The sequence below is a fragment of the Aulonocara sp. 'chitande type north' Nkhata Bay genome, linkage group LG6, assembly GCF_057382095.1.
Source record: "Aulonocara sp. 'chitande type north' Nkhata Bay isolate Kocher_YH1m ecotype deep benthic linkage group LG6, A_spYH_male_GT1.1, whole genome shotgun sequence".
NCBI lineage: Eukaryota > Metazoa > Chordata > Actinopteri > Cichliformes > Cichlidae > Aulonocara > Aulonocara sp. 'chitande type north' Nkhata Bay.
In genome coordinates this window covers 3,368,396-3,394,093 of record NC_141349.1, presented here as the reverse complement: position 1 = coordinate 3,394,093, position 25,698 = coordinate 3,368,396, and the positions used below count along the sequence as shown (strand labels likewise).

At 43.0% G+C, this 25,698-nt stretch overlaps 1 protein-coding gene and 1 pseudogene across 2 annotated transcripts; one reads left to right on the top strand and one right to left on the bottom strand.

Moving 5' to 3' along the window:
* The first annotated feature begins 7,459 nt into the window (after positions 1-7,459).
* On the top strand, positions 7,460-24,676 carry LOC147327006 (zinc finger MYM-type protein 1-like). 2 transcript variants are annotated; one of them, XR_015129785.1, is made up of 3 exons: positions 7,460-8,114; positions 8,366-8,419; positions 22,664-24,676. XR_015129785.1 is itself a non-coding variant. In XM_086294606.1 (3 exons), exons 1-3 carry the CDS (start codon positions 8,088-8,090, stop codon positions 11,149-11,151), a joined length of 2,385 nt encoding a protein of 794 aa, XP_086150732.1. In that variant the 5' UTR covers positions 7,460-8,087; the 3' UTR covers positions 11,152-11,458. The 2 variants fall into 2 exon arrangements, 1 of the variants encoding a protein (XP_086150732.1); XM_086294606.1 differs by lacking the exon at positions 22,664-24,676 and adding an exon at positions 8,848-11,458.
* LOC147327007 (uncharacterized) lies at positions 11,282-13,288 on the bottom strand (annotated as a pseudogene).
* Positions 24,677-25,698: the final 1,022 nt, after the last annotated feature.

Below are 25,698 nucleotides of genomic sequence, written 5' to 3'. Positions count from 1 at the left end.
ATCAGTGAGAACTTTGAAGATGAAACGAGGCTGGGTCTTCCAACATGACAATGATCCAAAACACACCGCCCGGGCAACAAAGGAGTGGCTCCGTAAGAAGCATTTAAAAGCCCTGAAGTGGCCTAGCCAGTCTCCAGACCTCAACCCCATAGAAAATCTGTGGCGGGAGTTGAAAGTCCGTGTTGCTCGGCGACAGCCCCAAAACATCACTGCTCTCGAGAAGATCTGCATGGAGGAATGGGCCAAAATACCAGCTACTGTGTGTGCAAACCTGGTAAAGACCTATAGTAAACATTTGACCTCTGTTATATAAGTATTGAGTTGTATTTTTGTTATTAACCAAATACTTATTTTCCACCCTGATTTACGAATAAATTCTTTACAAATCCTACCATGTGGATTCATGGATTTTTTTTTCACATTCTGTCTCTCACAGTTGAAGTGTACCTCTGGTGCAAATTACTGACCTCTGTCATCATTTTAAGTGGGGGAACTTGCATAATCGGTGGCTGACTAAATACTTTTTTGCCCCACTGTATGATGTTATCATAAATGTTTTTTTTCACTTCACCTTTTTAAATTGTAAATGTCAACTTACTTTCCGATTTTATTATGAATATTGTTATCATTATTGTTATTATCATCAATAAAGTATTAGCTAATATATGTTTGTCATTAAACAGTCTATGGTTGGTATAGGCCTTTTTTATACATCAATCCAATACATCAAGAGAAGATTAACAAAGTGAGATTTGGCTTGTGAGCTAAATTTGTAAATACTATTTTTGGTCTGCTATTTAAAGCCTTGTGTATGCATAGCTGTTTTAACATCCATTAACCAAGATTTTTAAAAATAGTAATGAAAATAATTCATCATTTACTTAAAAATGCATACCTCTGTTAAAGCTTTGTTGAAATGTGTGATTTTATTCAAGGTCTATAAATTCCCTGCTCTCCCCTGCTGGTGGTCAATCCTTCAAGCTCGAGCTTGAGGGTCCTGTGCAGTATCTTAGCTGTTTCTAGGACTAGCTTGGGAGTCACCGCACCGAATGCTCCTATTACCACTGGGACCACTGTTACCTTCACCCTCCACATCTTCTCAAGCTCTTCTCTGAGCCCTTGGTATTTCTCGAGCTTCTCATGTTCCTTCTTCATGATATACCGTCATTCGGAACCGCTACATCTATCACTATGGCTGTCTTCTTCAGTTTGTCTATCTATCTATCTATCTATCTATCTATCTATCTATCTATCTATCTATCTATCTATCTATCTATCTATCTATCTATCTATCTATCCACTATATCTGCTTGGTTAGCCACCACCATTTTGTCCGTCTGTATCTGGAAGTCTCACAGGATCTTAGCTCGGTCATTCTCCACCACCCTAGGAGGCGGTGTGTACCACCAGCAGATAGCGGAGGTGGCTGATATCCAGAAATCCTACCAGTGGCTGGACAAAGCCGGACTGAAAGACAGCACAGAGGCACTAATCATGGCAGCACAAGAACAAGCTCTGAGTACAAGATCCATAGAGGCTGGGGTCTATCACACCAGGCAAGACCCCAGGTGCAGGCTGTGTAAAGATGCCCCAGAGACAATCCAGCACATAACAGCAGGGTGCAAGATGCTAGCAGGCAAGGCATACATGGAACGCCATAACCAAGTGGCCGACATAGTGTACAGGAACATCTGTGCCGAAACCAAAACAAACCAAACACAAGGAGCCAGAAACAAAAAAAAGTTGCAAACACTGGAGCCCGGAAAGCAACAGAACAAAAACAGGCTCACGACAGGCGCAGGCGGCCAGGAAAAACAGTTCACCCAAGGTTCAGGGGGCCGGCCCGGAGGCTGACGGCACAATAGTCCAAACCCGGGCAGTTCAGGGGGGCGGCCCGGAGGCTGATGGCCCAAGAGCCCAGAAAACAGTTCAGGGGGCCGGGCAGGCGGGAGCAACCGGCGGCAACGGAGCAGGTCAGGAGGCCGGCCGGGCGGGAGGCACCGGCGGCGACGTAGTTCAGGGGGCCGTCCATGACGGCAATGACGTCCAGTCATCGGCCTGGAAAGTGGCTGGACAGGACGTGCAGGATGAGCAGGCCGGACAGGACGAGCAGGCTGGACAGAACGGGCAGGACGAGATGGCATGGAGACCTCAGGTGCAGACGAAGCTAGACGGAGTGAGGCAGGACCAGGCGACGCTGAAGGTGAAGACACGGAGACTGGACCAGGCGACGCAGAGGCTGAAGCTGGACCAGGCGAAGCTGAAGACACGGAGGCTGGACCAGACGAGGGTGAAGACTCGGAGGCTGGACCATACGAGGGTAAAGACTCGGAGGCTAGACCAGACGAGGGTAAAGACTCGGAGGCTGGACCAGACGAGGGTAAAGACTCGGAGGCTGGACCAGACGAGGGTGGTGGTGCTGCCGGCGACGGTGTGGGAGCCGCAGGTGGTGGTGCTGCCGGCGACGGCGTGGGAGCCGCAGGTGGTGGCACTGCCGGCGATGGCGTGGGAGCCGCAGGTTGCTGGACGGGCCCCTCGGACCCCCCAGTGGAGGCAGGTTGCTGGACGGGCCCCTCGGACCCCCCAGCCGGAACAGGCGGCTGAGTAAACAACTGAGGTGAGAACTGAGCAGGTGACTGAGCTGATAGGTGAGCTAAAGTCTGAGCTATGGAGAGAAGTTTAAGATGTATTGACTGTTGTAAAGATGGTAGTAATGGTGGGTAAGGTGGTGGATTAGCAGTAAGCTGAGCTAGTTCCCCTGAGCCTCCAGAACCTGAAGAAAACTGCTGGACGGGCTCACCTGAGCCTCCAGCGAGGTCAGAAACAGGTGCAGGTATGGGTGGTGGAGCTAACTGGTTCCCGGTCATCCTCACCTTGGGAGCCGGGAAAGGCACCGTCAACGGCTGGGCCGCTGCTGTCCCCACCCGAGGAGCTAGTACGGGTGCAGCGACAGGCAGAGCCTCAGTCGGCCTGGACACCGGAGCAGGGACGAGCTGGACCTCAGCCTCCCTCACCGGAAGCACTGAAACAGGTGCATGGTAATGCTGGGCCCGAGCTGCCCTGGGAGCAGGAACACAACGGGGCGAAAGAGCAGGCTCAGCAAACACAGACTCATCTAAAATGTTTGTTAGCTTCCTACCACCACCACCACGTCTAACAGTCTTAACAGTCTCAACAGTCTCAACAGTCTTTGATTTAACAGTTTTCACAGTCTCAGACTTTACATGGCCAGGTTTAGAAAAAACAGACTTGGCAAAAGTGGGTTTTAGCTTATTTCCACCACGATGAACAGTATTAGGACTAAAAATCTCAGAGGAATGTATATTGTCATTACCTAGCTTGTTAGGAGCTAAACCAAAACTGGCCTCCCAATCCAAATCATCATCGAGAAAAGAGATCCCGAAGGTGTCTGAGGTGAGATTATAGACCTTTCTGTGTATTGGCTCAGGAGTGTGGGAAATGTTGTCATTTCGACTCACCACTACAAGTTGCTCAGAATTGTCCATATGACGGCGGCGTCGGCGCCGCTTTCTCCAGGAGGAGCAATGCTGTGTGTTCTGAAGGCAAGCCTGTGATGCAGTTTTCTGCCTCGCCACTAGAGGGCGCGGGCGTTTTGTGAGTAATATTTTGACTGGGATGGAAAATGGTGTTCATGAAGGCAGTGTGAATCACAAGTTATGCTCGGGAGCAGTTTATGTGGGTTCAATGAGAGTGTGCGTCCATAAGACTGGTGAGTTACAGGATATTTCTTGTGTAAGAAGGATAGCCTGTATGTTTTATCGCTCTGGACATCCTCTGTTTGTACATTTTCTATAAGCTAAGTTATCGCTAAGATAAGCGGGCTAAGCTAAGCTAAGTTCACCTAGGCCATACTGAGTTCGGTTTGAGTTGGTGATTTGTTATGTGTATTTGCCTTCTTTAGTTGGCATCATAAGTGAGTGGGGCACAAGAGTTAAGTGATGGAAAGATGTTTATTTTCTTTGTTGCCAAATATGGTTCAGGCTATAAGTAAAGTTTGCCAGCTTAGTAGTAGGGCCTATAAGACAAGTATGTGGCTGTAATATGTTATATGGTGATTATTGTTGTCTATAATTTGATTGTAATTTGTGTTCTGTTTTTCCATTCTGTTTGTAGAACCACACACATACACACATATCCACACCCACGCTAAATCTGCCATTAAAGAGCTGAACGATCATCCCCTGTCCTCGTTATTTTCTGGAGGGTCATAATGGCACTTGACCTGTGCACACCCTGCGATCACCACCGTAGAACTGAACCTCATATCAGAAATCATCATAACACTGTGGCTCCAGCAAGGAATGCGTGTCCGAAGTTAAACGAAGACCTCCCACTTGTAGTGTAGGTAGCACAAGTGCAGGCGAAGCAGCAGGTGAAGCCGCATGGCATCTCCGGGGACCCCCCAGAGCTAAACGAGTCCCATGAAAAATGTGCCCATAGTCGGGGGTGAGCCATGGCCTCCACCGGAGCTCCTCCTCTAGCTGGGAGAGAGCTACCTGCCGGCGCTCGTGCAGTTCAACGTCTGCTGGGTCCATGTTCTGGTCGCGATCTTCTGTTATGGGACGGCTGTGTGCAGGCAGGAATAGGACCCAAGGTGCAGACACTCGGAGGCAAAACTTGAACTCAAAACAGCTTTAATGCTAAACTCAAATGTAACATAATTGGATATATCAAAACAAACTTACACCGGAAGACTGACAGAACACACAGCTAGATAAACAGTAGATCACGACACGGACACAGAGAAACACAGGGCTTAAATGCACAGACGGAGCAATCAGGGAATGGGTAACAGGAGGGAAACACAGCTGGGGCAAATCAGGCAAGGGGAAGCGAAACCAGATACATTAACATCAGACAAGGACCTTCAAAATAAAACAGGAAACATGACACAGACTGAACTAAAGACACAGACTAACATGCACGCACTGCAACAGAGGGAACAGAGACGTGGGACCAGGGCAGACACAGACACTGACTGGACACGGGGATATAGCAGACAGGGGAGACAGCAACTAAGGATTACACAGAGACAAACCATAAGACATAACTCTAATGAAGAAACCAAAGAATAGAAATGATAAATAATACAATAAACTCAAAACCCTGGGTCAACGACCCAGGCATCCTAACAAACACAACTTTTTTAAATTGAAGTAATTATACCCGTGAAGCATTTATTTTTCTACTTTAGCAACTTGTTTACAATACATTTTACATCATTTAGCATCCTGCTTGTGATAATAAATGTTCATGTTTATAAATATTTTTCTGCTTTATTTTGCATTACTTAAATTAAAACAATATAAACATGCTGAGAGAGGTGTTGTTGTTGATAAATTGTTCTTATACATACAAAATCCAGAGCTACTACGCAGAAAAGTGAATGCATATAACCTGTACCAATCGTCCCTGCTCCCTGAATTACTCTCCTCAACCTCTCCTTCTGCAGTCAAATCTGCTTGTCATTCCAGTTTCTTTGTCTAATAAAAGGAACATTCATATTCCTTTTTCTTTTTGAACTCATACTGGGAGAAAAAAAGGCATAAAAAGGAAAAAAAAAAAGACTCACTAAACAAACGAAGACCAGTTTTTGGTTAACCGTGCCATAACACAAGGAGAAGTAAGGATACTTTTTAGAATGTGCAGCAGAGGAAGTCTCACTTCATGGAGTTCGGTGAGTAGAGCTCAAGCGCATGGAACCAAAACATGTGAATGGAAACAGCAAAATGCTGCTTCTTATGTGTGAGATTTAAACTTTTATCGGAGCTGTTTAGTTTTACATTGACTTTGTGGTTTGCTTACATACTTAATAATGAACTCCATGGCTGAACAAAGACAAGTGCACACCCCGCAGGAACCACGCACAGCAGACAGACAAAACAAATTGTGTGTGTGTGTGTGTGTGTGTGTGTGTGTGTGTGTGTGTGTGTGTGCGTGTGTGTGTGCACTACATGTGAGCCCTTGTGTGTGGCCTGCTTTGTATTCAAAGTGACATTTTAAGCCGTTTAGTTGTCACTCACCAGCACAGCAGCACAGTGTTGATGACCACCACCCCCCCTTGGGGGTTTTGGTATGACCCACTGGAGCTTTGCCTGTTAATAAGGGTCCTGCCATGTCCAGTGGGCAGGGGGGGTTGACAGGATAAGTGGCTATCCTGGTGGGAGTGACACAGCTGAGTAAGTCTGGAGTCTCTGATGTGATGTCTAATAAGATCTTAAAGGAGTAAAAAAAAAAAAAAAAAAAAAAGCAGTTTAGAAGCAGAAAGCCAGTTAACAGACAGTCATTTGAAGCTCATGTTAAGTTTTCTGCAGTGACACACAGTCAATCAGACTTGTGAAATTCCCCACAGTAACGCTTAACAAGTTTAGTCTTTTATCTGGGCAGCTGACAGTGTCACATGAAAATATAACACCACGGTTGTTTCCTATGCAGAGACCCAGCATGTATGAGAGCATTCAGGATCTCAAACCAAGGTTTTTCTTTAATGCTCAACAAGAGGCTGTCTTCAAAAGGACAAACTGAGTTAATCCACTTTCCCAGCATCTTTATCTTTTTGCTATTATCCATTGCACTTCATTTTCAGATTCTCTGACATACTGTTCACAGGATATTAGTACTATGTATTTAATCACGATATGCTATCAATTTCCACTGTGGTTCTGATTGGAATCAGAATCAGAATCAGAATCGTGTTTATTGGCCAAGTATATGTGCAGACACATACAGGGAATTTGGTTCCGGTAGATGGTGGCTCTCAAGCACAGCAATGTAAATCACACACACACACACACACACACACACACACACACACACACACACACACACACACACACACACACACGTGTCTATATATACACATTACACATACATACACAAAGCTGTGTAAACCAACTATAAATAACGAATCTAAACTTATATACATAAAATACAGAAATGAATGAGGTGGAATGAATACTACAAAATGTACATAAGGTGCAGTTGCAGTCTGGCAGTGGGAGCAGTGTGACAGGTCAACTGTTAAGAAGGGAGATGGCGAGGGGAAAGAAACTGTTCCTGTGTCGGGTGGTCCTGGTCTGCAGGCTTCTGTACCATCTGCCAGAGGGCAGCAGACCAAAGAGTCTGTGTCCAGGGTGTGAGGGGTCTGTGATGATTTTCCCTGCCCGTTTCCTGGTTCTTGAGAGGTACAGATCCTGGATGGAGGGCAGGGGGATGATCCTTTCTGCTGCCCGTACAGTCCGCTGCAGTCTGCGCGTCCTGTTTAGTGGCTGCTCCATACCAGACTGTGATGGAGGAGCACAGGACAGACTCAATGACCGCAGTGTAGAACTGGATCAGCAGCTCCTGTGGAAGACTGTACTTCCCCAGTTGTCTCAGGAAGTACATCCTCTGCTGGGTCTTTTTGAGGATGGCGTTTATGTTGGTCTCCCACTTCAGGTCCTGGGAGATGGTTGTACCCAGGAACTTGAAGGTCTTCACAGTTGACACAGGGCTGTCTGATATGGTGAGGGGGAGCAGAGTTGAGGGATGTCTCCTGAAGTCCACTGTCATCTCTACAGTTTTAAGAGTGTTCAGCTCCAGATTGTGCTGACTGCACCAGAGTACCAGCCGCTCAACTTCCTGCCGGTATGTAGACTCATCACCATCTTGAACAGTGGCGTCGTTAGGCCTATTTTAGGGGTGCTGAAGCCTCCCTAAAATATTCTTAAGCCCCCCTAAATAATTTGGTGGGTTTTTTTTTTTTTTTTTTTTTTTTTTTAACTTATTCGATTTTTTTTTTACAGAACTTGCAGACAAATTCAATATAAAGATGCAGGAATATGAGTTTAAAGAAATAATAATATAAACCTGTCGCTATTCACACAAATATGATCATAACTCGGTTGGTCCCTTTCGCTTTACATTGTTAAGGTAGCGTCAGTGCTTCGTTATCCAATCCCTTCCAGTTGTTCACAGGGGACATCCACATGACTGAAAATCCAGTCCTCGTTTTCACTGCTACTTTACACTCCGCTCGTATACACCTGCAGAAACACTAGCGTGCATGTGGCAAACGGCAAGAAATCATGGATATACGCAAGTTTTTCAAGAAAGTAAGTCTTCATCACTGGCTGGTAGTAACAATTAGTTAGCTCCAGCTAACAGCAGAGAGTCCCATGTAAATAATGAACCAGGTGCTCCCCATTTTGTAAATAAAAACCTGGCTAGCGCACTAAGTTAAATTGTTAGCATAATGTTAATTTCTGTCACTCGTTTTAGCTCTGAAAAATCCAGCTGAGCTCATTCAGGTATGGTTATCATCAGTGGAAATAATAATAATCACTCCATCCCCATTAACCTGTAGGAGTCAGGGCAGAGGAGCACAGAGAGGCAGAGGGGAGAGACGTCTGCTGGAGAGGTGAGTCAAAGGATGGAGTCATTTGTGATGGAGACAGTCTGATTAGAATTTTATGGGACTCAATATGGATATGAAATATGAAACATTTCAGTCACGGTACAACATATAAGACCTGTTTAACTTGAGCTTTTATTTAGGAGAGTCAAGGTTAGAAAGTGGAGAGAGCAAAGAGAGAGATATGTATATAAGTCAAATTAGCCTGACTCACATATTTTTGAGGGTTCTATTTTAATATTACTTCAATTCAAGTAATTTAGTAATATTTTTCAGGGCTTTAAATTGCAACCATTTTAGTCACATGCGTGCTCAAAATATAATGTTTGTAACTTCAAAATATTTGGGAGCAACAAATTACTGTGGAGCGGGAGCAGAAGTCATGATATTAGCAATTTACATTACAATTCAGTATGTTTTAATGTATCTTGAAGGGTGAGGCAGAAGGAGTGGCTGAGGGAGAAAAAGGTCAACAGGCAAGTTCAAGTCAGAGAGAGCAAGGAGAGACAGAGGAGCTGCAGCAAATAGATCGAGAGGCAGAGGAAGATCAAGTTATTACAGAGAGAGGAGAGCAAACAGGCCAAGAGAGGGAAAATGATGAAGCAGCTGCAGCAACTCATTCTACTACAGGGTTTGATTTAGGTGACAAAGACACAGGGCCCAGACAGGTGAAGCTGAAGAGCTATCCAGCTGATACTTTTGGTACACAGAAGCGAGCATTTAACCACAGCTGGTTTGAAAAGCACAACTGGTTAGAATATTCAGTCAACCAGAATGCAGCTTTCTGCTTCCCATGTAGAGTGTTTGGCAAAAACATCAAACATGATAGTTTGGTCAGTAACGGTTGCAAGAACTGGAAGAAAGCTTTAGTCATCTTTGGCAAGCATGAGATGGCACAAACACATAAGGACAGTGTTGTTACATGGAAAAGCTACCAGGGAACTAGCAAACAGGGAAACGTTGCACAGATGATAGCAACTGCAAATGTGAGTGAGATAGTCGAAAGAAGAGAGTATCTCAGACGAATTGTTGCAGTCACCTCTATGTTAGGGAGACAGGGACTCCCTTTTCGTGGTCATGATGAAGGTGAAGACAGCCCAAACAGAGGGAATTTTCTTGCGTGCATGGAGCTTTTGAAGGAGTTTGATCCTTTTCTTCAAAAACATAATCCCCCATCAAATGCACAGTATATCTCACCAACATCCCAGAATGACATGATTGACTGTTGTGCCCAGGAAGTTACTAGTGTCATTGTATCTGAAATGACAAAGTCTAAAGTCTATTCCATCATGGTGGATGAGGCAAGGGATAAAAAGGCAGAGCAGTTAGCTGTTTGTGTCAGGTACGTGTCAGAGGGGGCAGTGAAGGAGCGTTTCCTTGCACTTGCAGAGATAAAATCATTTGATGCCCAGTCCATTGCAAATGAGATTCAGCAGCAGATCCAAAACTATGGTCTTGCAGAGCTTAAGTGTGTAGCACAAACATATGATGGTGCAGCCGTTATGAGTGGCTCCACTGGAGGTGTACAAGCACATTTTAGAAGGCTCCATCCTGAGGCTATCTATGTGCATTGTTATGCTCATCAACTCAACCTGGTTTTGTGCAATACTTGCAAGGCTGTCCCAGAGGCTGTGGAGCTTTTCAGCTTGTTGGAGTGTGTGTATTCTTTCTTCAGCACCTCCCTAGTCAATCATCATAAGTTCATGGAGACTCAGGCAAAGCTTGGATTGACAAAAACTGAGCTTGTGCAACTTTCAAACACTCGCTGGGCATGTCAGTTGCGATCAATCAGTGTAGTTCTTGAGACATTGCCTGCCATTTTGGAGTGCCTATCTGCAATTGGATCCCCCATAGCTGTTGGTCTCAGAGCAAAGCTCTACAAGTTCTCAGCAGTCTATGCACTACTGATGTTTCAGTCGATTCTGTCTGTAACCGAAGGACTCCACAAATTCCTGCAGAAAGAGACTTTAGACCTGGCAGAAGCTTTTATCTGCAAACAAGCTGTGTGTGACACACTTAAGGGCAAACACTCAGATGCATTTGCTACAGAGCTGTATGAGAAAACCAAGGCCCTGTGTAACACCCACAGTATCCCTGAACCAGGTGCCAAGACAAGGCACAAACAGAGGAAAATGGAGGATTTTGTCCTGGAGGCAACTGTGGGTTCATGCACTGAATTGAACAACTCAGACACATTGAAAAGAGAGTTACTTTTCCCTTGTGTGGATCGGATGGTTGGCGAGCTTGATCAAAGATTTTGCAGTGTAGATGCAGGGCTGCTAAAAGGCGTCCAGGCATGCAGTCCTAAATCTGAGAACTTCTTGAGTGAACCACACTTGAATGAACTTGCAAAGCACTACAGACTTGACCTGAAAAAAGAGGAGGTTCTGGTGGCCAGAAACTTTCTTACCCGGAAAACAGAGGCTGGATGTCCACCCAAAAATATGTTGTCTGTGTACAACCTCCTTGATTCAGACATGTTTCCCTCTCTGAAGGCAACCATCCAAGTTGCCCTAACAGTGCCTGTCAGCAGCTGCTCGTGCGAACGGTCCTTTAGTGCACTGCGTCGGCTGCACTCCTGGCTGCGTCAAACAATGGGTCAGAAAAGACTTCACAGTCTTGCAGTCATGTCTATTGAAAAAGACACGCTTCAGCATCTGAGTCACAACAGAGTGATTGACCGATTTGCCACTCTTAAAAACAGACGTCATTCTTTGATGCTTCCACCCACCAAGTAACTGGTGATTGCAGCCAGAAAAATGTACTTTTTTATTTTCAGTTTTTTTCTTGTTATTGATGCAGCAAACACATTTCCTCTGTTTTTTTGTTGTACTGTATTATAAAGCAGACTGAAATAAAACAATAGATCTATTGGTGGCCTAGGATGTTTAATCTGTCCAAAAAAGTAGGAAAACAATTTCTCAGTCTTTGTTTTCTGTTTGTGAAATTTTGTGCTCATTCACTACGTTCGTTCATGTCGTGTGCATCTCTTGGGGGCTAAGCCCCCCCTGTCCTTAAAACCTAGTGACACCCCTGATCTTGAATAAGGCCAATGACAGTGGTGTCATCTGCAAACTTTAGGAGTTTGACAGCCGAGTTCTTGGAGGTGCAGTCGTTAGTGTAGAGGGAGAACAGTAGTGGTGAGAGGACACATCCTTGAGGGGCACCAATACTGAGGGACCGAGTTTCAGAGGTGATCTCCCCCAGCCTCACTTGTTGCTTTCTGTCTGTCAGGAAGCTGGTGATCCACTGACAGGTAGCTGGTGACACGCTGAGCTGGGAGAGTTTGGAGGAGAGAAGTTCAGGCACAATGGTGTTAAAAGCCGAACTAAAGTCCACAAACAGGACCCTGGCATAAGTTCCCGGTGTTGCAGGATGTAATGCAGCCCCATGTTCACTGCATCATCCACCGACCTGTTTGCCCGGTAGGCAAACTGCAGAGGGTCCAGCTGGTGGCCTGTAATGTCTTTCAGATGGGTTAACACCAGTCGTTCGAAGGATTTCATGACCACAGACGTCAAGGCGACAGGTCTGTAGTCATTCAGTCATGTGATGGTGGGTTTCTTGGGAACAGGGATGATGGTGGAGCGTTTGAAGCAGGAGGGAACTTCACACAGCTCCAGGGATCTGTTGAAGATGCGAGTAAAGATGGGAGCCAGCTGTTCAGCACAGGTTTTGAGGCAGGAGGGTGAGACGCCGTCTGGTCCGGGGGCTTTCCTGGGCTTCTGTTTCTGGAATAGTCGGCTCACATCCTGAGTGTGTATTTTGAGTTTCAGGGAGGAGGAAAGGGGGGTGAGAGGTGTGGTGGAGGTCGTTGAGTCTGGATTGGAGAGGGTGGTGGTGGTCGTTGAGTCTGGATTGGGGAGGGTGGGGGTGGTCGTTGAGTCTTGATTGGGGAGGGTGGTGGTGGTCGTTAGGTCTGGATTGGGGAGGGTGGGGGTGGTCGTTGAGACTGGATTGGGGAGGGGGAGGGTGAAGGGAGGAGAGGTGGAAGCTGTGTTGGGGGTCAATGTCTGAAGCAATGTCCCTGGGGAGGGGAGGGTGTGGCGTGGGAGTCTGTCCGTCTCAAACCTGCAATAGAATGTGTTTAACTCGTTGGCCAGGTCTTTGTTTGCTTCCATAGTGGGTGGGGGGCGTCTGTAGCTGGTGATTTCCTGCAGGCCCCTCCACATTGACGCAGGGTCGTTGGCTGAGAGCCGTTCTTCCAGCTTCTGGGAGTAGATGCTTTTAGCTGCTTTGATCTCCTTGGTCAGTGTGTTCCTGGCTTGCTTGTACAGGGCCCTGTCACCACTTCTGTAGGCGTCCTCCTTGGCCTTACGAAGATGTTGGAGTTTAGGAGTGAACCATGGTTTATTGTTGTTGTATGTGCAAAAGGTCTTTGTTGGCACACACACGTCTTCACAGAAACTGATGTATGATGTCACAGTGTCCGTGAGCTCATCTAGGTTCTCAGATGCAGCTTTAAAAAACAGTCCAATCATTGGAGTCAAAACAGTCCTGCAGTTCCTGCTTTGCTGCGTTAGTCCACTTCTTCACAGTTTTGACTACAGGCTTGGCACGTTTGAGTTTTTGCCTATAAACTGGAATAAGATGGACCATGCAGTGATCAGAATGTCCCAAAGCTGCCCGGGGCACAGAGTGATAGGCATCTTTTAGAGTGTAGCAGTGATCCAGTATGATGTTGTCCCTGGTGGGGCAGTCTATATGCTGTCTGTATCTAGGGAGTTCGTAGTTTAGGTTTGCTCTGTTAAAATCCCCAAGAATAATTGTAAAGGAATCCGGGAATTTCCTCTCCAGGGTAGTAATCTGGTCAGCCAGCTCGCACAGTGCGTTGTTCGCGTTGGCCTGTGGAGGGATGTAAACTCCGACTAGCATGAAGGAAGAAAACTCCCGCGGTGAATAAAAACGTTTACAGTTGATGAAAAAACTTTCCGAGTGTGGGCTGCAGTGTTTCTGTAACACTGTGACATCAGTACACCAACCTTCATTAATGTAGAAGCAGACTCCACCACCCTTTGTTTTCCCTGAGAGCTCTGTTTCGCGGTCCGCACGGTGAAGTTGGAAGCCCGGCAGATTTAAGACAGCGTCTGGGACTCGCTCACTGAGCCAAGTTTCAGTGAAGCAGAGGGCAGCAGAGCGTGCAAAGTCCTTGTTAGTCCGGTTTAAGAGCAGTAATTCGTCAACTTTATTTGGAAGAGAGCGGAGATTCGCGAGGTGAATGGAGGGGAGTGCCGTGCGGACTCCTCGCCGACGTAGTTTCACCAGCGCACCAGCGCGACTCCCCCATCTACGTCTTCTAATACAGGTTTTCCAAAGGGGACAAACCTCCTTTTAAATTGTCACAAGAAGATACTGCAAGTAAATGTCCAGATATTATGTGAAAGTACAGTGTAGCTATTAGTAAAACTTTGTGCCAGTGTGCAACCAGAAATGTTATTTCTCATAACTTTTTTCCACAATAAAAAGCTGCATAAAATTCCCCTCTCGCCCCTGCGGCCGGTCTATCCTTCAAGCTTGGATCCTCTACCAGAGGTCTGGGAGCTTATGGGTCCTGCCCAGTATCTTTGTTGTTCCCAGGACTGGACTCTTCTGGACAGAGATATTGGATGTTGTTCCTCAGATCTGCTGGAGACACTTGCCTAGCTTGTGGGTCACTGCACTGAGTATATCCTGTTCAAAAATCACTCCAAGGTTCCTCACAGTGTTACTGGAGGCCAAGATAATGCCATCCAGAGTAAGAATCTGGTTAGATACCATATTTCTAAGATTTTCTAAGAGTACAATAACCTCAGTTTGATCTGAATGAAGAAGCAGAAAGTTAGAGGCCATCCAGGTCCTTATGTCTTTGTCATGGTCCTGGTTCGTTTGACCCAGCGTTTTGTGTTTCATTTTGGTATCACCTTGTGTTTTGTGTTAATTCTTATTTTGTATTAGTTCTTAGGGTTTGGTTCTTGTGTTTAGTGTTTTAGTGTTCTCCCTTCTGTGCTCTGTTCGTGTCCCTAAGTTAGTGTGTAGAACAGTTTGTGAATTTCCTGTTTTACTTTGAACGTCTGAGGCTCGTGTCTCATGATGTCAATTAGCATCAGCTGTGTCTCCCTCCTGTTTGGGCAATTCCTTATTCCCTTCCGTGTGTATTTATAGTGCGTGTCTACCTGTGCTCATGGTTGGTTCATCTGTGTTATTTGCTCATCTCCGCGTCTCTCTGCTCCACATTCTGCTCTCCATTCCCAGCTCTTCATCCCCTGCGTAACCTCCTTATGTTTTTCCCTGTATGTGACTTTGTGAGTTATGGTTTTGGATCTTGTTTATTATTAGTTTCCCCCAGTTTAGGTTTGTTTAGTTCTGCCCTCGCCTTTGTTATTTGTCGTTTACTGTAAATAAACTCACTTGCATCACCGCCACTGTCTGCAACTTGGGTCCTCCTTTACTTCACCACACGACTGCTGCCCCAGCTGTGACAGTCTTTAAGACATTCCTGCAGTTTAACTTGGTGTGTGTTATCTGACTTCATGGGTAGATAGAGTTGGGTGTCATCTGCATAGCAGTGAAAATGTATGCTATGCTGTTACGACTCTGCATTGTATGTGTTTGTTTTGTGCAATCAACACATCTAATTATGTTAATACAGCTGTGCCGGGGCCCTACTGTGATTGGTGCACAGCTCCGGAGGGACTGGTTCCATCTGAAGGACCTGCCTGTTAAATGGAGGCTGGAGTGCCGTGGCGAGAGAGGTTCTCGCGTTTCTCCCCATGTCCGAGCAGTATGCCTGTGACAGCCACTGGCTGCCGTCACTTTGTGACAGTTGAGGAAGTGGAGCGGGTAGGGGTGAGCTACCGTTTATTTTGATCACCCATTTTCCCCTGTTTTGAGTAAGTTAAGGAGGTCAGACTATGTCTTTATTTTTGACTTTTGTTTTGGTAAGGGGTGTGTAGATTCGTTCACCCTGAAGTGTTGATACTCCCTTTTTTATCACATTGTAAATAAATGACATTGTAACGAACTGATTTGTTTCCTGTCACAGCTTGGGTCTTGGGGGGGAGCGAGAGCTTCACTCATGTCCACTAGGGGCCTAGGATCCGTCTAGGGGCCGGATCGTATGATACTGCCTAAGGGAAGCATGTACAGGGTGGGCCATTTATATGGATACACAGTAATAAAATGGGAATGGTTGGTGATATTAAAGTCCTGTTTGTGGCACATTAGTATATGTGAGGGGGCAAACTCCTCAAGATGGGTGGTGACCATGGTGGCCATTTAGAAGTCGGCCATCTTGGATACAACTTTGGTTTTTTTCAATAGGAAGAGGGCCATGTGACACATCAAACTTATTGGTAATGTCACAAGAAAAACAATGGTGTGCTTGGTTTCAACGTAACTTTATTCTTTCATGAGTTATTTACAAGTTCCTCTTTGTTCACAGCCATTGACATGTCGATGAGGTTAACACGTGAGGAGTGGATCGGAATCGTGTTGATATCTGGTAAACGCAGTAACCGGGTATATAATGTATAATGTACAATTCTGTATAATGTAAACAGAATTGTGACAAGGGAAATAAGACAGTGACCAAGAACCATTTCGAAGTGACCTAAAATCAACAGGAAAAAACAGATTAACCCTTTAGAGCCGGTCGGAGCAGGCACGCTCTGTTTTGCGTAACTATTTTTAAATCCCGGTAGCTCTGCAACCACGTAAGCTAGCGCAATAATTTTTTTTGCATATGAAACCGGAGGAATTGTACTTACATCTTATGCCATCAGCTTGTCTTAGGTCACAGTTTCCTTCCACATATAGCTTTGCAAAAACTGCATAAAAAGCACTTGCAGCAACAAAAACATAATATTCCAGAAACACGCTTTGCCGATCCGATCAGCTGTTCATAACACTTCCTACGTTGGAATAGACGTCAGCGCGAACTTTTGCATGTCCGCCATTACCTGCCCGAAACTGGAAGTTTCAACATTATGCACTCCACACTGTATATAAATGCCACTTGTTTTGCACATATTCAACTCTGTATATTTTATATATTTTATTATTATTATTATTATTATTATTATTATTATTATTATTTTTTTTTTTACTATTTAATTTGTAAAAATGTGTATACACACACACACACACACACACACACACACACACACACACACACACGTAGGAAAATATTTAGTATACACATCCAGAAATGCATACACTATTATATATTGTACATATATTTATTAGTTTCAGGTTGGCCATTCTTGTATTTTGCTCGTTTGTGTTGTTGTGTTTGCACATCTCTGTTGCTTGTGGGGCTCGCACACAAGAATTTCACTCGCATGTGCTGTGCCAGTGTGCCTGCACATGTGATGTGACAATAAAAGTGATTTGATTTGATTTGATTTGAAGTGACGTCATTTTCCCGGAAATGTAGTTTTTTTTTACCATCAGGGCCTCAGGGCCTATACTGGTGTTTTTAAAAGTTATTTTTGACTTTAAGACTTGCTGTGTCTTTTCTGGGATGCTTAGGACTCATATTGCACTGCTGGAAATAGTTTATTTTGATGCATATGCTGCTTTTTTGCAAATTTGCAGTATAATATTTATTTTTGTTTTTCCTGCAGTATATAAAAATTGGTGTATTTCAAAAATAAAACTATGAAGACACTCAAAATAAATTTCCTGTGGTAGGAAACTATTTTGTGCAACTTTTTTGTATTTACAGTTTTGAGGGATAAGCCTCTTAAATTTCTCTAACTAGAAATATATGTTAAAAAAGCAAAAACGATTTTCAATTTTTTTGTAGTTTATTGCACTTTTTTGCAATTTATGTAATTACTATGCACTTAATGAATACATATTATTAAAATCTGGGCTATAATTGTTGTATTGATGTATAGCAACTTGAAATGCCCCCAAAAATGACACCACACCATGTAAAAATATAATATAAGCTCCGGCGGACTTGGTTCTATGGTAGGTCTTAAAGGGTTAAACAACATTAGTTGTTCTATGTATAGAAGTATGTTAGATTAGTGGAAAATGAGAGTGAAAGGAGAAAATAAGAAACAGGCGTTACTGTAGCTATAGATCACTTAACTCAGTGCAGCCGTGTCGTGGTGTCATGATTAAGCAGCCTGCAGCCCAGGAGCCTCATTGTAGGAATTTTTTTCAGATTGGGAACAAAACCTTGCATCGCTGAAGGATTTCCTTCATTGATACTGAAGTCCATTCAAACAATTGGTCTATTGGTCTGAGACTGTGTCCATCTGCTTATTTCCCTCCCAAATGATGTGTGGGACTAACATTAGCTTTACTAATTTAGGTGTGAAAATGGATCCCAGCCTAAAACTTGACCAACATGTCAATACTGTTGTTAAGTCCTTCTTTCTGTTGAGGTAACTGCCAAACATTAACTGCTGCTGCATCACCCTTACATGCTGTCACATGCTCTTACATCAGCTAACCAGGTGCTTTTGACATGTTATAAATCCCGAGGGGACTGAGCCTTTTCACCTTTGGCTCCCAAAATGTGGAATAAGCTGCCTCTGGAGGTCAGGCAGGCTCCATCCCTCGCTGTTTTTAAAACTAGTTCACAAACACACCTTTTCTCCTTGGCTAACCCAGTGTGAGTTGTCATATGTGTTTAACTTATTACCCTTTGTATGTACTTGTACTGATTTATTCTTTTGTTCTCTTATTTTTTTATTTTGGTACAGTACTTGGGCCAGCTGTTATGCAGTGCTTTAGAAATAAAGTGAAAGTGCACGATGAAAAGAAATATTTTGAATTGCGAGTGCGCCTGCTCTCACCCTCTCTGCCGGATGCCGGGCAGTTCTTGGGCACCTGACGCCCAGTTCTTGGATTTTGCCACCGTGCGATCTCACCATCTGGCCACGGGCGCTGCATCTGGGGCTTCACAGACACATACACAAATACACACGCATACTTGCACAAAACACAAGATTGTTGATTGGTGTATGCTTTTTCATTATTTTTTTGTGTTCCAGGTGTTGTATGGTTATGTTTTTTTTTCTTACAAATGCAGCTGTTTGTGATCCATTGTGAGTTTCTATTTAGTTTTATTTGTTTTTGTTGTCTTTTTTTTTTTACCTGTCCTGGGCCCTATTTCAGGAAGCCGGTTTAGAAAACTCAGAGTGAAAAACGATACTCGGGGTTGAGTAACCCCGAACTGTCCAACTCGGAATATTCGGTTTCAGAAAGGCTGATAACAATTAGTTCAATCAACGCGGAGTTGCTTTAACCCCAAGTTAAGCGCACGCACGAGGATACACAAAGCCCTGATTAGTGGAGCACAGATTAAGCGAGTCACCATGGAGACGGAGGGAAAGAAGGCGCGGTCAATGTATTTTACAGCGCTTGAGGCCAAAATTCTGATGGCAGTATATGCCGATAACATGCAAATTTTGCAGAAAAAAAGTAACACAGCCTCAGCTGCAAAAGAAAGGGAGCATGCATGGCAAAACATAGCCGACAGAGTCAATGCGTGAGTGTTAATTTAAACATTGATCTAGGGATTTCCACCCATTTAACACGTTATTTTATTATATTTTATTTTATTTTTTATTTCATACATTTTATTTTGTGATGTGATGTGAGCGCAGGTGCAATCCAACAGGCCCCAAACGTTCCTGGCAGCAAGTAAAAATGAAATATAAAAATATAGTCCAAACAGGTGAGGTGTAATTGTATTATGAGCCATAGTGCTTGGTCTGTTTGTCCGATGTAAATCAATTGCAGTTAGAGGCTACATTAATTTCCCCTCTGTAAGCACTTATTGAAATTATCTGAGCACATTACAAGTACATATTTGCTTACTCTGTATGCTCAAATGTGACCCGTTATAGCCAACAGAAAAAAAAGCGGAGGCCCGAAAAACAAGTGGAGGTCGTCCACCACCACCACTCACAGAGGCTGAGCAGTTGGCTTCCACATTTGTGATAATGTTGGCAGCATCACATATGATCTTCACAGTGCAGAGAACACAAATTAGCATCCATTACTATAATGAAATAATTTGTTAGTTTGACATGCTACAGGGAACTATGTACCTGCACATTAATGCTGTGGAAAGACTTCCTGTTCACATAGTCTCCTTCATTTACTGAAGGAGCAATGATTGGAATGTGAGTGCCATCTATACAGCCAATCACGCCTGGGAACCGTGAAAATAAATGTAAAATTTAAGTAGTAGTTCAAGTATCACCACATCATGAATTAAGTTTTGTTCATCCTGCTACCTGCAATTTTGTGGCATCCCTCTTTGATAAATCTTGTGGGTCTATGACCGGGGAACACCACAAACGAGTACAGGAGACGTTTCAGTGCAACTGTAACATTCCTGACTGCCCGACAGACGGTAGCCTTGGAAACGTGCTCAGCGTCACCAATATTATACAGAAAGCTCCCGTTTGCAAAAAACGAAGTGCAATACAAATAATATGTACAGAACTGAGAGGATGTCCACGATGTGTCACATGAGCAATATTAGGCCTGAGGCTGTTATTCAAATAAATTGTAGATTGTGCTGAAAAACGGTAACGTTCACACAGGAAATCATCAGGAAATGATAAAATGTCCAAATGCGCTCTAATCACTCTCTCCCGGCGGAGAGCTCTGCGGAGAATTTGGGCTTCAACATCTACTGGCTCTTCAAGGAAGGGACACGCCATGTCTGACACTTCCTACAGTCAGGTTTCCGACAAAGAGGCGGAGAAAGTTAGGGTTAGTTGAAGTAAACCTGCTAGGGGGCAGGTTAGCTTCACGGAGTGTGTCGTCATAGTAACTCACTCAGAATTAATCTAAACTCGCTTTGTGAAACCGAAAACCCAGAGTTTTCGTTAACTCAGGGTATACTTACTCAGAGTTTGCACTAAACCGGCTTCCTGAAATAGGGCCCTGTTCAGCAGTTGTAGTAAGCAGAATAATGGTCTGAATGCTTCGTTGTGCCAAACATATTTGATTTCCAAGAGGATCACCATAGACTCTCTGTAGGCTTGTCTTGTTAATGGTTTTATTTTATTTATTTATTTTATTTTATTATTCACATTACTGTCTGTGTGAATATTGCGCTGGAGTGGACAGGGTGTTAAGGCAAAGGATGGAAGAAGAAAGTGGAGGAATAGAAAAAGAGAGCGAAAAGAATGGGGGTGGGGGGAAGTCGAGGATGAAAAAAACAAAAATGCTGGGTCTTTAACTGCTGCGCCTGTAACAAAGCACACTCAAATGACATACAACACCTTGTAGTGGTTTGACCTATCTTTAGAAATCACGTTAGACACTCAAATCAACTCCTGCAATAGATTCATGCATAACTTAGTCACATGGCCCCTGAGTTTTTCGACAGATTATTAAATAACATGCAATAAGGAAAAAAACAACTCAACAAAAAGTGGTTCATAAGAGAAAAAATATATTAAAAACCACAGCTTCAAATAGAAGTGTAGTTCCAGCTAACTCAGTTCATTTATAAAGGAAAAACACACAGACAGAAACTGCACAGAGACACACATCCGTCCAAAATTACCCCACCCTCTAAAGTGTGGACGGACAGAATTTATAAAGCTCATCTTGGAAAGCAAATGTGGTGCACTACATCACATTCAGATCACAGTTGTGATTGCAAAAGCTTCCAGATAAGACTGGCTAAAAAAAAAAGGAAAGTTTGCCTTGGCCTTTCATTTATCAGACTCAAGTAATCAGCACATCATTAGGTCAGTCAAGTGCACCACCTCCTTAAAGTATCAGCTTAGCCACCGTAATTTCTTAATTTCCCTCCAGCCAGCCCCCATGTCAGAAACTGTGGCACCAGTGTGAGACAAATAGTTTCATCAGTATACAACCCTACAAATGTACGCAAGAAATGAACTGTATGATCCCAGTGGGAAAAACATTAATCCATCATGATGGCCAATAGCAGACAGCCGGTAGTATCGCAGGATACATTTTTTCACCTGTCTCGAGCAAAGACTACTTGGACATCTATCCATGCTGGAAAAATAAAGATAGAAGAGAAACGACACATTTTGGGGACTTGTGATCCATATTTTGCCCCAGAGCTTTATGTAAATCCCTGAAAGCTAGTGAGGACAGCTACATGTATTTTCAATCGAAATGAGTGAATGATGCTGCTGTGTGGGAGGTGTTCATAGTTCAAATAAAAGTAAATGATCTTACGTTTTGTTGAATTGGACAAAAACTGTACAGTGCAGGACCAAAAAAGTTCAGGCAGCATTAATTTGTCACATTAATGTTGTGTCATAGTAAAATTGACCAAGTATATGTGTCAAGTAAATCATTCTTTCAGTTTAAATGAACTGCCACAGATAGCCTGGATTAGCAGGTGTGTGCTCACATGTAAGTCTCATAATCTACGCCATATGTGAGTTTGGACCCTTTTTGGTAGTGTTTAAGCAAATTTCATCAGAGCACCCCTAAAAATAACAATATTAATAGCAGTAATAATAACGCATTTTATTATTATTTTCTGCTTATCGTATTCAAATGTTGTATTTTCCTAACTTGTCTATGCCAACAGTACAGGACAGAATGAAAACAGGTTACAGTATACTAGCAGAGGTCTTGCTGCTTCAACAGTGTGGCTTATTTCAATAAGGCTGCAGCAGAAACATGATAAAGAGGTAATTTCATGACACAACGATGATGATGCAGATTTAAAACACACTTTAACTGAAGTATAGCAAAAGTTCAAACTGTTCTGATAATGCAGAGACATTGGTGTGACTTATAAAGTTTCTGCTTATTTGTACTTGTTCAAGATCCAAGTGACAGCAAGTCAAAAGCAGAGAGGGAGAGAGCAAAAAAAACCCCAAAACAATAAGAGTGGAGATGTAGTCCAAATTTCACATAACTAACCAGTGTGCTGTACTGATATCAATTGTGGATCCCCCGATCTGCTCTTATAATAATTATCATAAGATTATATTTTTGTTATTTTCCAGAGAATACAATTCTAGTGAGGATGGAGAGAGACAGGACAGAATGACGGGGAAAATAGTGAGGTGAAAAACAACAAAATTGATCTAATGGGTTCAATAAGGAAGATCTATGGCGTAACATCTGTCTGCTCCCAGATGCTGTCGGCTGAATCAAAGCTTTCACGTCCACTTTCCCACGCTGTCAAACTGTTTGTGTCATTACTGGTCTAGTCCAATCACCTGCTTCCGGCCTTCTCCAGGCCAATCAGCATTACTTTAAATCTCACTGCACATCTGTCTTTCTCCTTCGCAGACGCCTTTGTGCGACCCACTTCCTCCCCATCTACACCTCTCATCACTCAAGCTCTATTCAAGTGAGCTTCATCTCCACCACCAGTGTCTAGGCTCCGGGGGTCCTGCTCTAATCCCCTTCACAGCTGGGATGAGCCATCAGAATCTGACCACCAAACATTTATGTATATGTTGTTCATCAATAGGTAGGCATGTTCAGTAGCTTTGAGTTCATGTGAAAACCATGGATTGCCAGTGCTGTTGTAACTATGTTAAGCAAAGCATTACAGGAAAATAATTGTCACTGTTTACTTCCAAAGCCAGAAACTTTTTTGTTCTTAGAGGTCACTATTTCTGGAAAAGTTTGAGGAACTCTGTTACAAACTGAGATTTCTTAGCTTTGTAAACCAAACAAATTAAAGCAGTTATTATTATTATTATTTTTAAAAGTCTTCATTTCTACCGAGTAGACAATGGGAAAACAGCGCATCATATCTCTATGATCCTACATGTGGCAGTATGTCTTGTCAAGAAGGTACTACTGGAGAAAATAGTGATGGGTTCCTTTTTGCTTCACTGATCAGGCAAAATTAGGCTTGTGAATGATTAGCCTTTGCAGAGGAGAGCATGCTTCTACCCAGGATGTGTTTTAGCATTTTAAACAAAGGCAAAAAGGAAACATGAGTGAGCACGTACATTGTGCATCTACTTACTGGTTGTATGCAAGCTTACTGTAATCGTGTGTACATGTGGAAGTAGTTTTTTTCTTTTAGAAAAGGGTCAAGTCATTAAATTTCCGATTAAGATGGAAAACCAATAGCTCACTTTATAGATATACTTAAATTCTTCTCTTTCATATTGCATAATGTATGTTTGGCAACTCGTGCACATGCACAGGCGCAACTATATTTCACTTTTTGAAACAGTTATATCAAGAACCTCTTTTCCTCAGAAACTTAGTTGCTCAAACCACATTTACACACGTCTAGTTTGCCTGTATACACATGCATACTCACACACAGCCTTGCTGCCAAATTGCTGAATACTCGGGGGCAATAGGAAGACAGATGTTTAAACAATAAGCAGCGCCCCTCAGAGGAAGGACGCAGATAGGCTGCAGCTTTTATTTAACTGAGGAAAAAAAATTGGCTCCACGCTGCTTGTAACCCTATCACGTATATGAGCCCAGCAATTAGTGTGACAGTGCTGCGCTCGCACACATTAGTATGACTTCACCTTTGAGTATATATGCATGTGGTCTAAGTAGGAAGCTGAGTAACTGTGAATACCACAAAACAGGAATCAATTAAAACCCAGATGTTTTGACAATGAGAATGCGAGCTAGAGGAGGTTTTGCATGGTTAAACAGATGGCAGTTATATTTTTTCCTTTCATAAAAAATTTACATGATAAAAATGAAAAAGCTGACAAAAAAAATCAGAAGGCTAAAAACATTTGTATAAATGAAATGGCTGGATAGACTCAATACTGGCTGTTCAGTATTCAGTGAGTAGAGGAGGTGAGATTCTAAGTGTCAGTGAATGTAGTGGTGTGTTATCTAACGGGAACCTCAAGGTCTAGAAAGGACATCGCCACAGTAGCTTGTTTTTCAAAACTGATACAGTCCAGACTGTTGTTTGTTTTTTAACCCCTGCATCCATCCACTCATCTTTGCTTATCCACTTCAGTGTTGTAGGGAGAAAGTTGGAGCCCTTCCTGTCATGCTCTAAGAGGCTGAACACACCTGCATTCTGGTTTTTTAATGTGTATGTTTTTAACTTGTTAATAAATGCCAATGTAATTAAAATTGCTTGTATAACACTTAAATTACTCACTTTATAGCAGAAAGAATATAAAGCTTTATTTCCAAAGTAAATAAATCTTACAGTCACACTGTGTACAAGCTAAAACTTTCTGCTTCTTTCTTTATAGAAGCATTTGGAGGGTTTTAGGTCTCACATTAGCTTAATGGTTTGATTTTGATTAGAAGGTAAAAAATGAGAAACCCCCCCAAACATCACAGTGTCCCCACAAATCTTTGGCAATTTCTTTCTTTCTTATTCTTATTTATGTAAAAAAAAGTCAGAAAATGTTTAAATTAATAAAATGCAGTTTGTAACAGTCTGTATCTGCTTTCATCATTTTAATCCATCAACACAGCTGAGAAACATATTATTTATTTAATCTCACTTTCATTTTATTTATATTGTGTCAGTTATGAATCCTGTAAAATTAAAGAGAGAACTCCAATGATCAGATATTCCCCTAACAGTGACTCTCATGTCTGCACTAGGTGCCATAATAGCGAATAAAAAGATATGATAAGACACAATAACATTAAATAAACTGGTAGTTTTTAAATAAATAAATAAGAATTCAATAAGACTTCTCAATAGAAAAAAACTCCCTGAAAAGCCTTCAGTTAATCCAAAATTCTGCAGCAAGAGTCCTGACAGGGACTAGAAAGAGAGAGTACATTTCTCCTGAATTAGCTTCTTTTGACTAGTCCCCAGAATCAAGTTTAAAGACATTTTTCCTCACATACAAGGTCTTGAAAAATCAGGTCCAATCTGATCTTTAAGACCTCGTAGTACTATATCATTAGAGCATTTTTCTCTCAGACTGCTTGTAGTTTTTAAAAGTAAACTGGGGGGACGTTAGAATGATTAAAAAGTCAATCATTCTAACGTCCGTGACGACGATGTGGGTTAGTCCTGTGACAGGCTGGTGACCTGGAGTACCTTGGCTGTTGCTCTATGGTAGCTGGGCTCCAACACCCCTGAATTTGATGATGAAGAGGAAGGTCAACATATTTACACTCCTTCCCTGTACTGTAGCACAGTGCTCCGTATCTTTGTGGAAAATAGCAATACAGATGCCAAGATGAATGATTCTAAAGGACCCATATTCCTAGATATTTTTACTTTTATGTGGCCTGTATCCTGGATCATCTCCATCAGAAGCTTTGGAGATTCATGACGGGCAGGAACGGATTAGACTAACATTTTACTGCACCTGCATCATTAGCTTTTGCATTTGGACAAGCAGAGAAATCTG

Bases quoted from the DNA above. Each gene is read 5' to 3' on its own strand.
- LOC147327006 (XM_086294606.1), top strand. From the start codon at position 8,088: ATGGATATACGCAAGTTTTTCAAGAAA. The intron at 8,115-8,365 runs GTAAGTCTTCAT...ATTAACCTGTAG, and splicing joins TACGCAAGTTTTTCAAGAAA to GAGTCAGGGCAGAGGAGCAC. The intron at 8,420-8,847 runs GTGAGTCAAAGG...TGTATCTTGAAG, and splicing joins GAGAGACGTCTGCTGGAGAG to GGTGAGGCAGAAGGAGTGGC.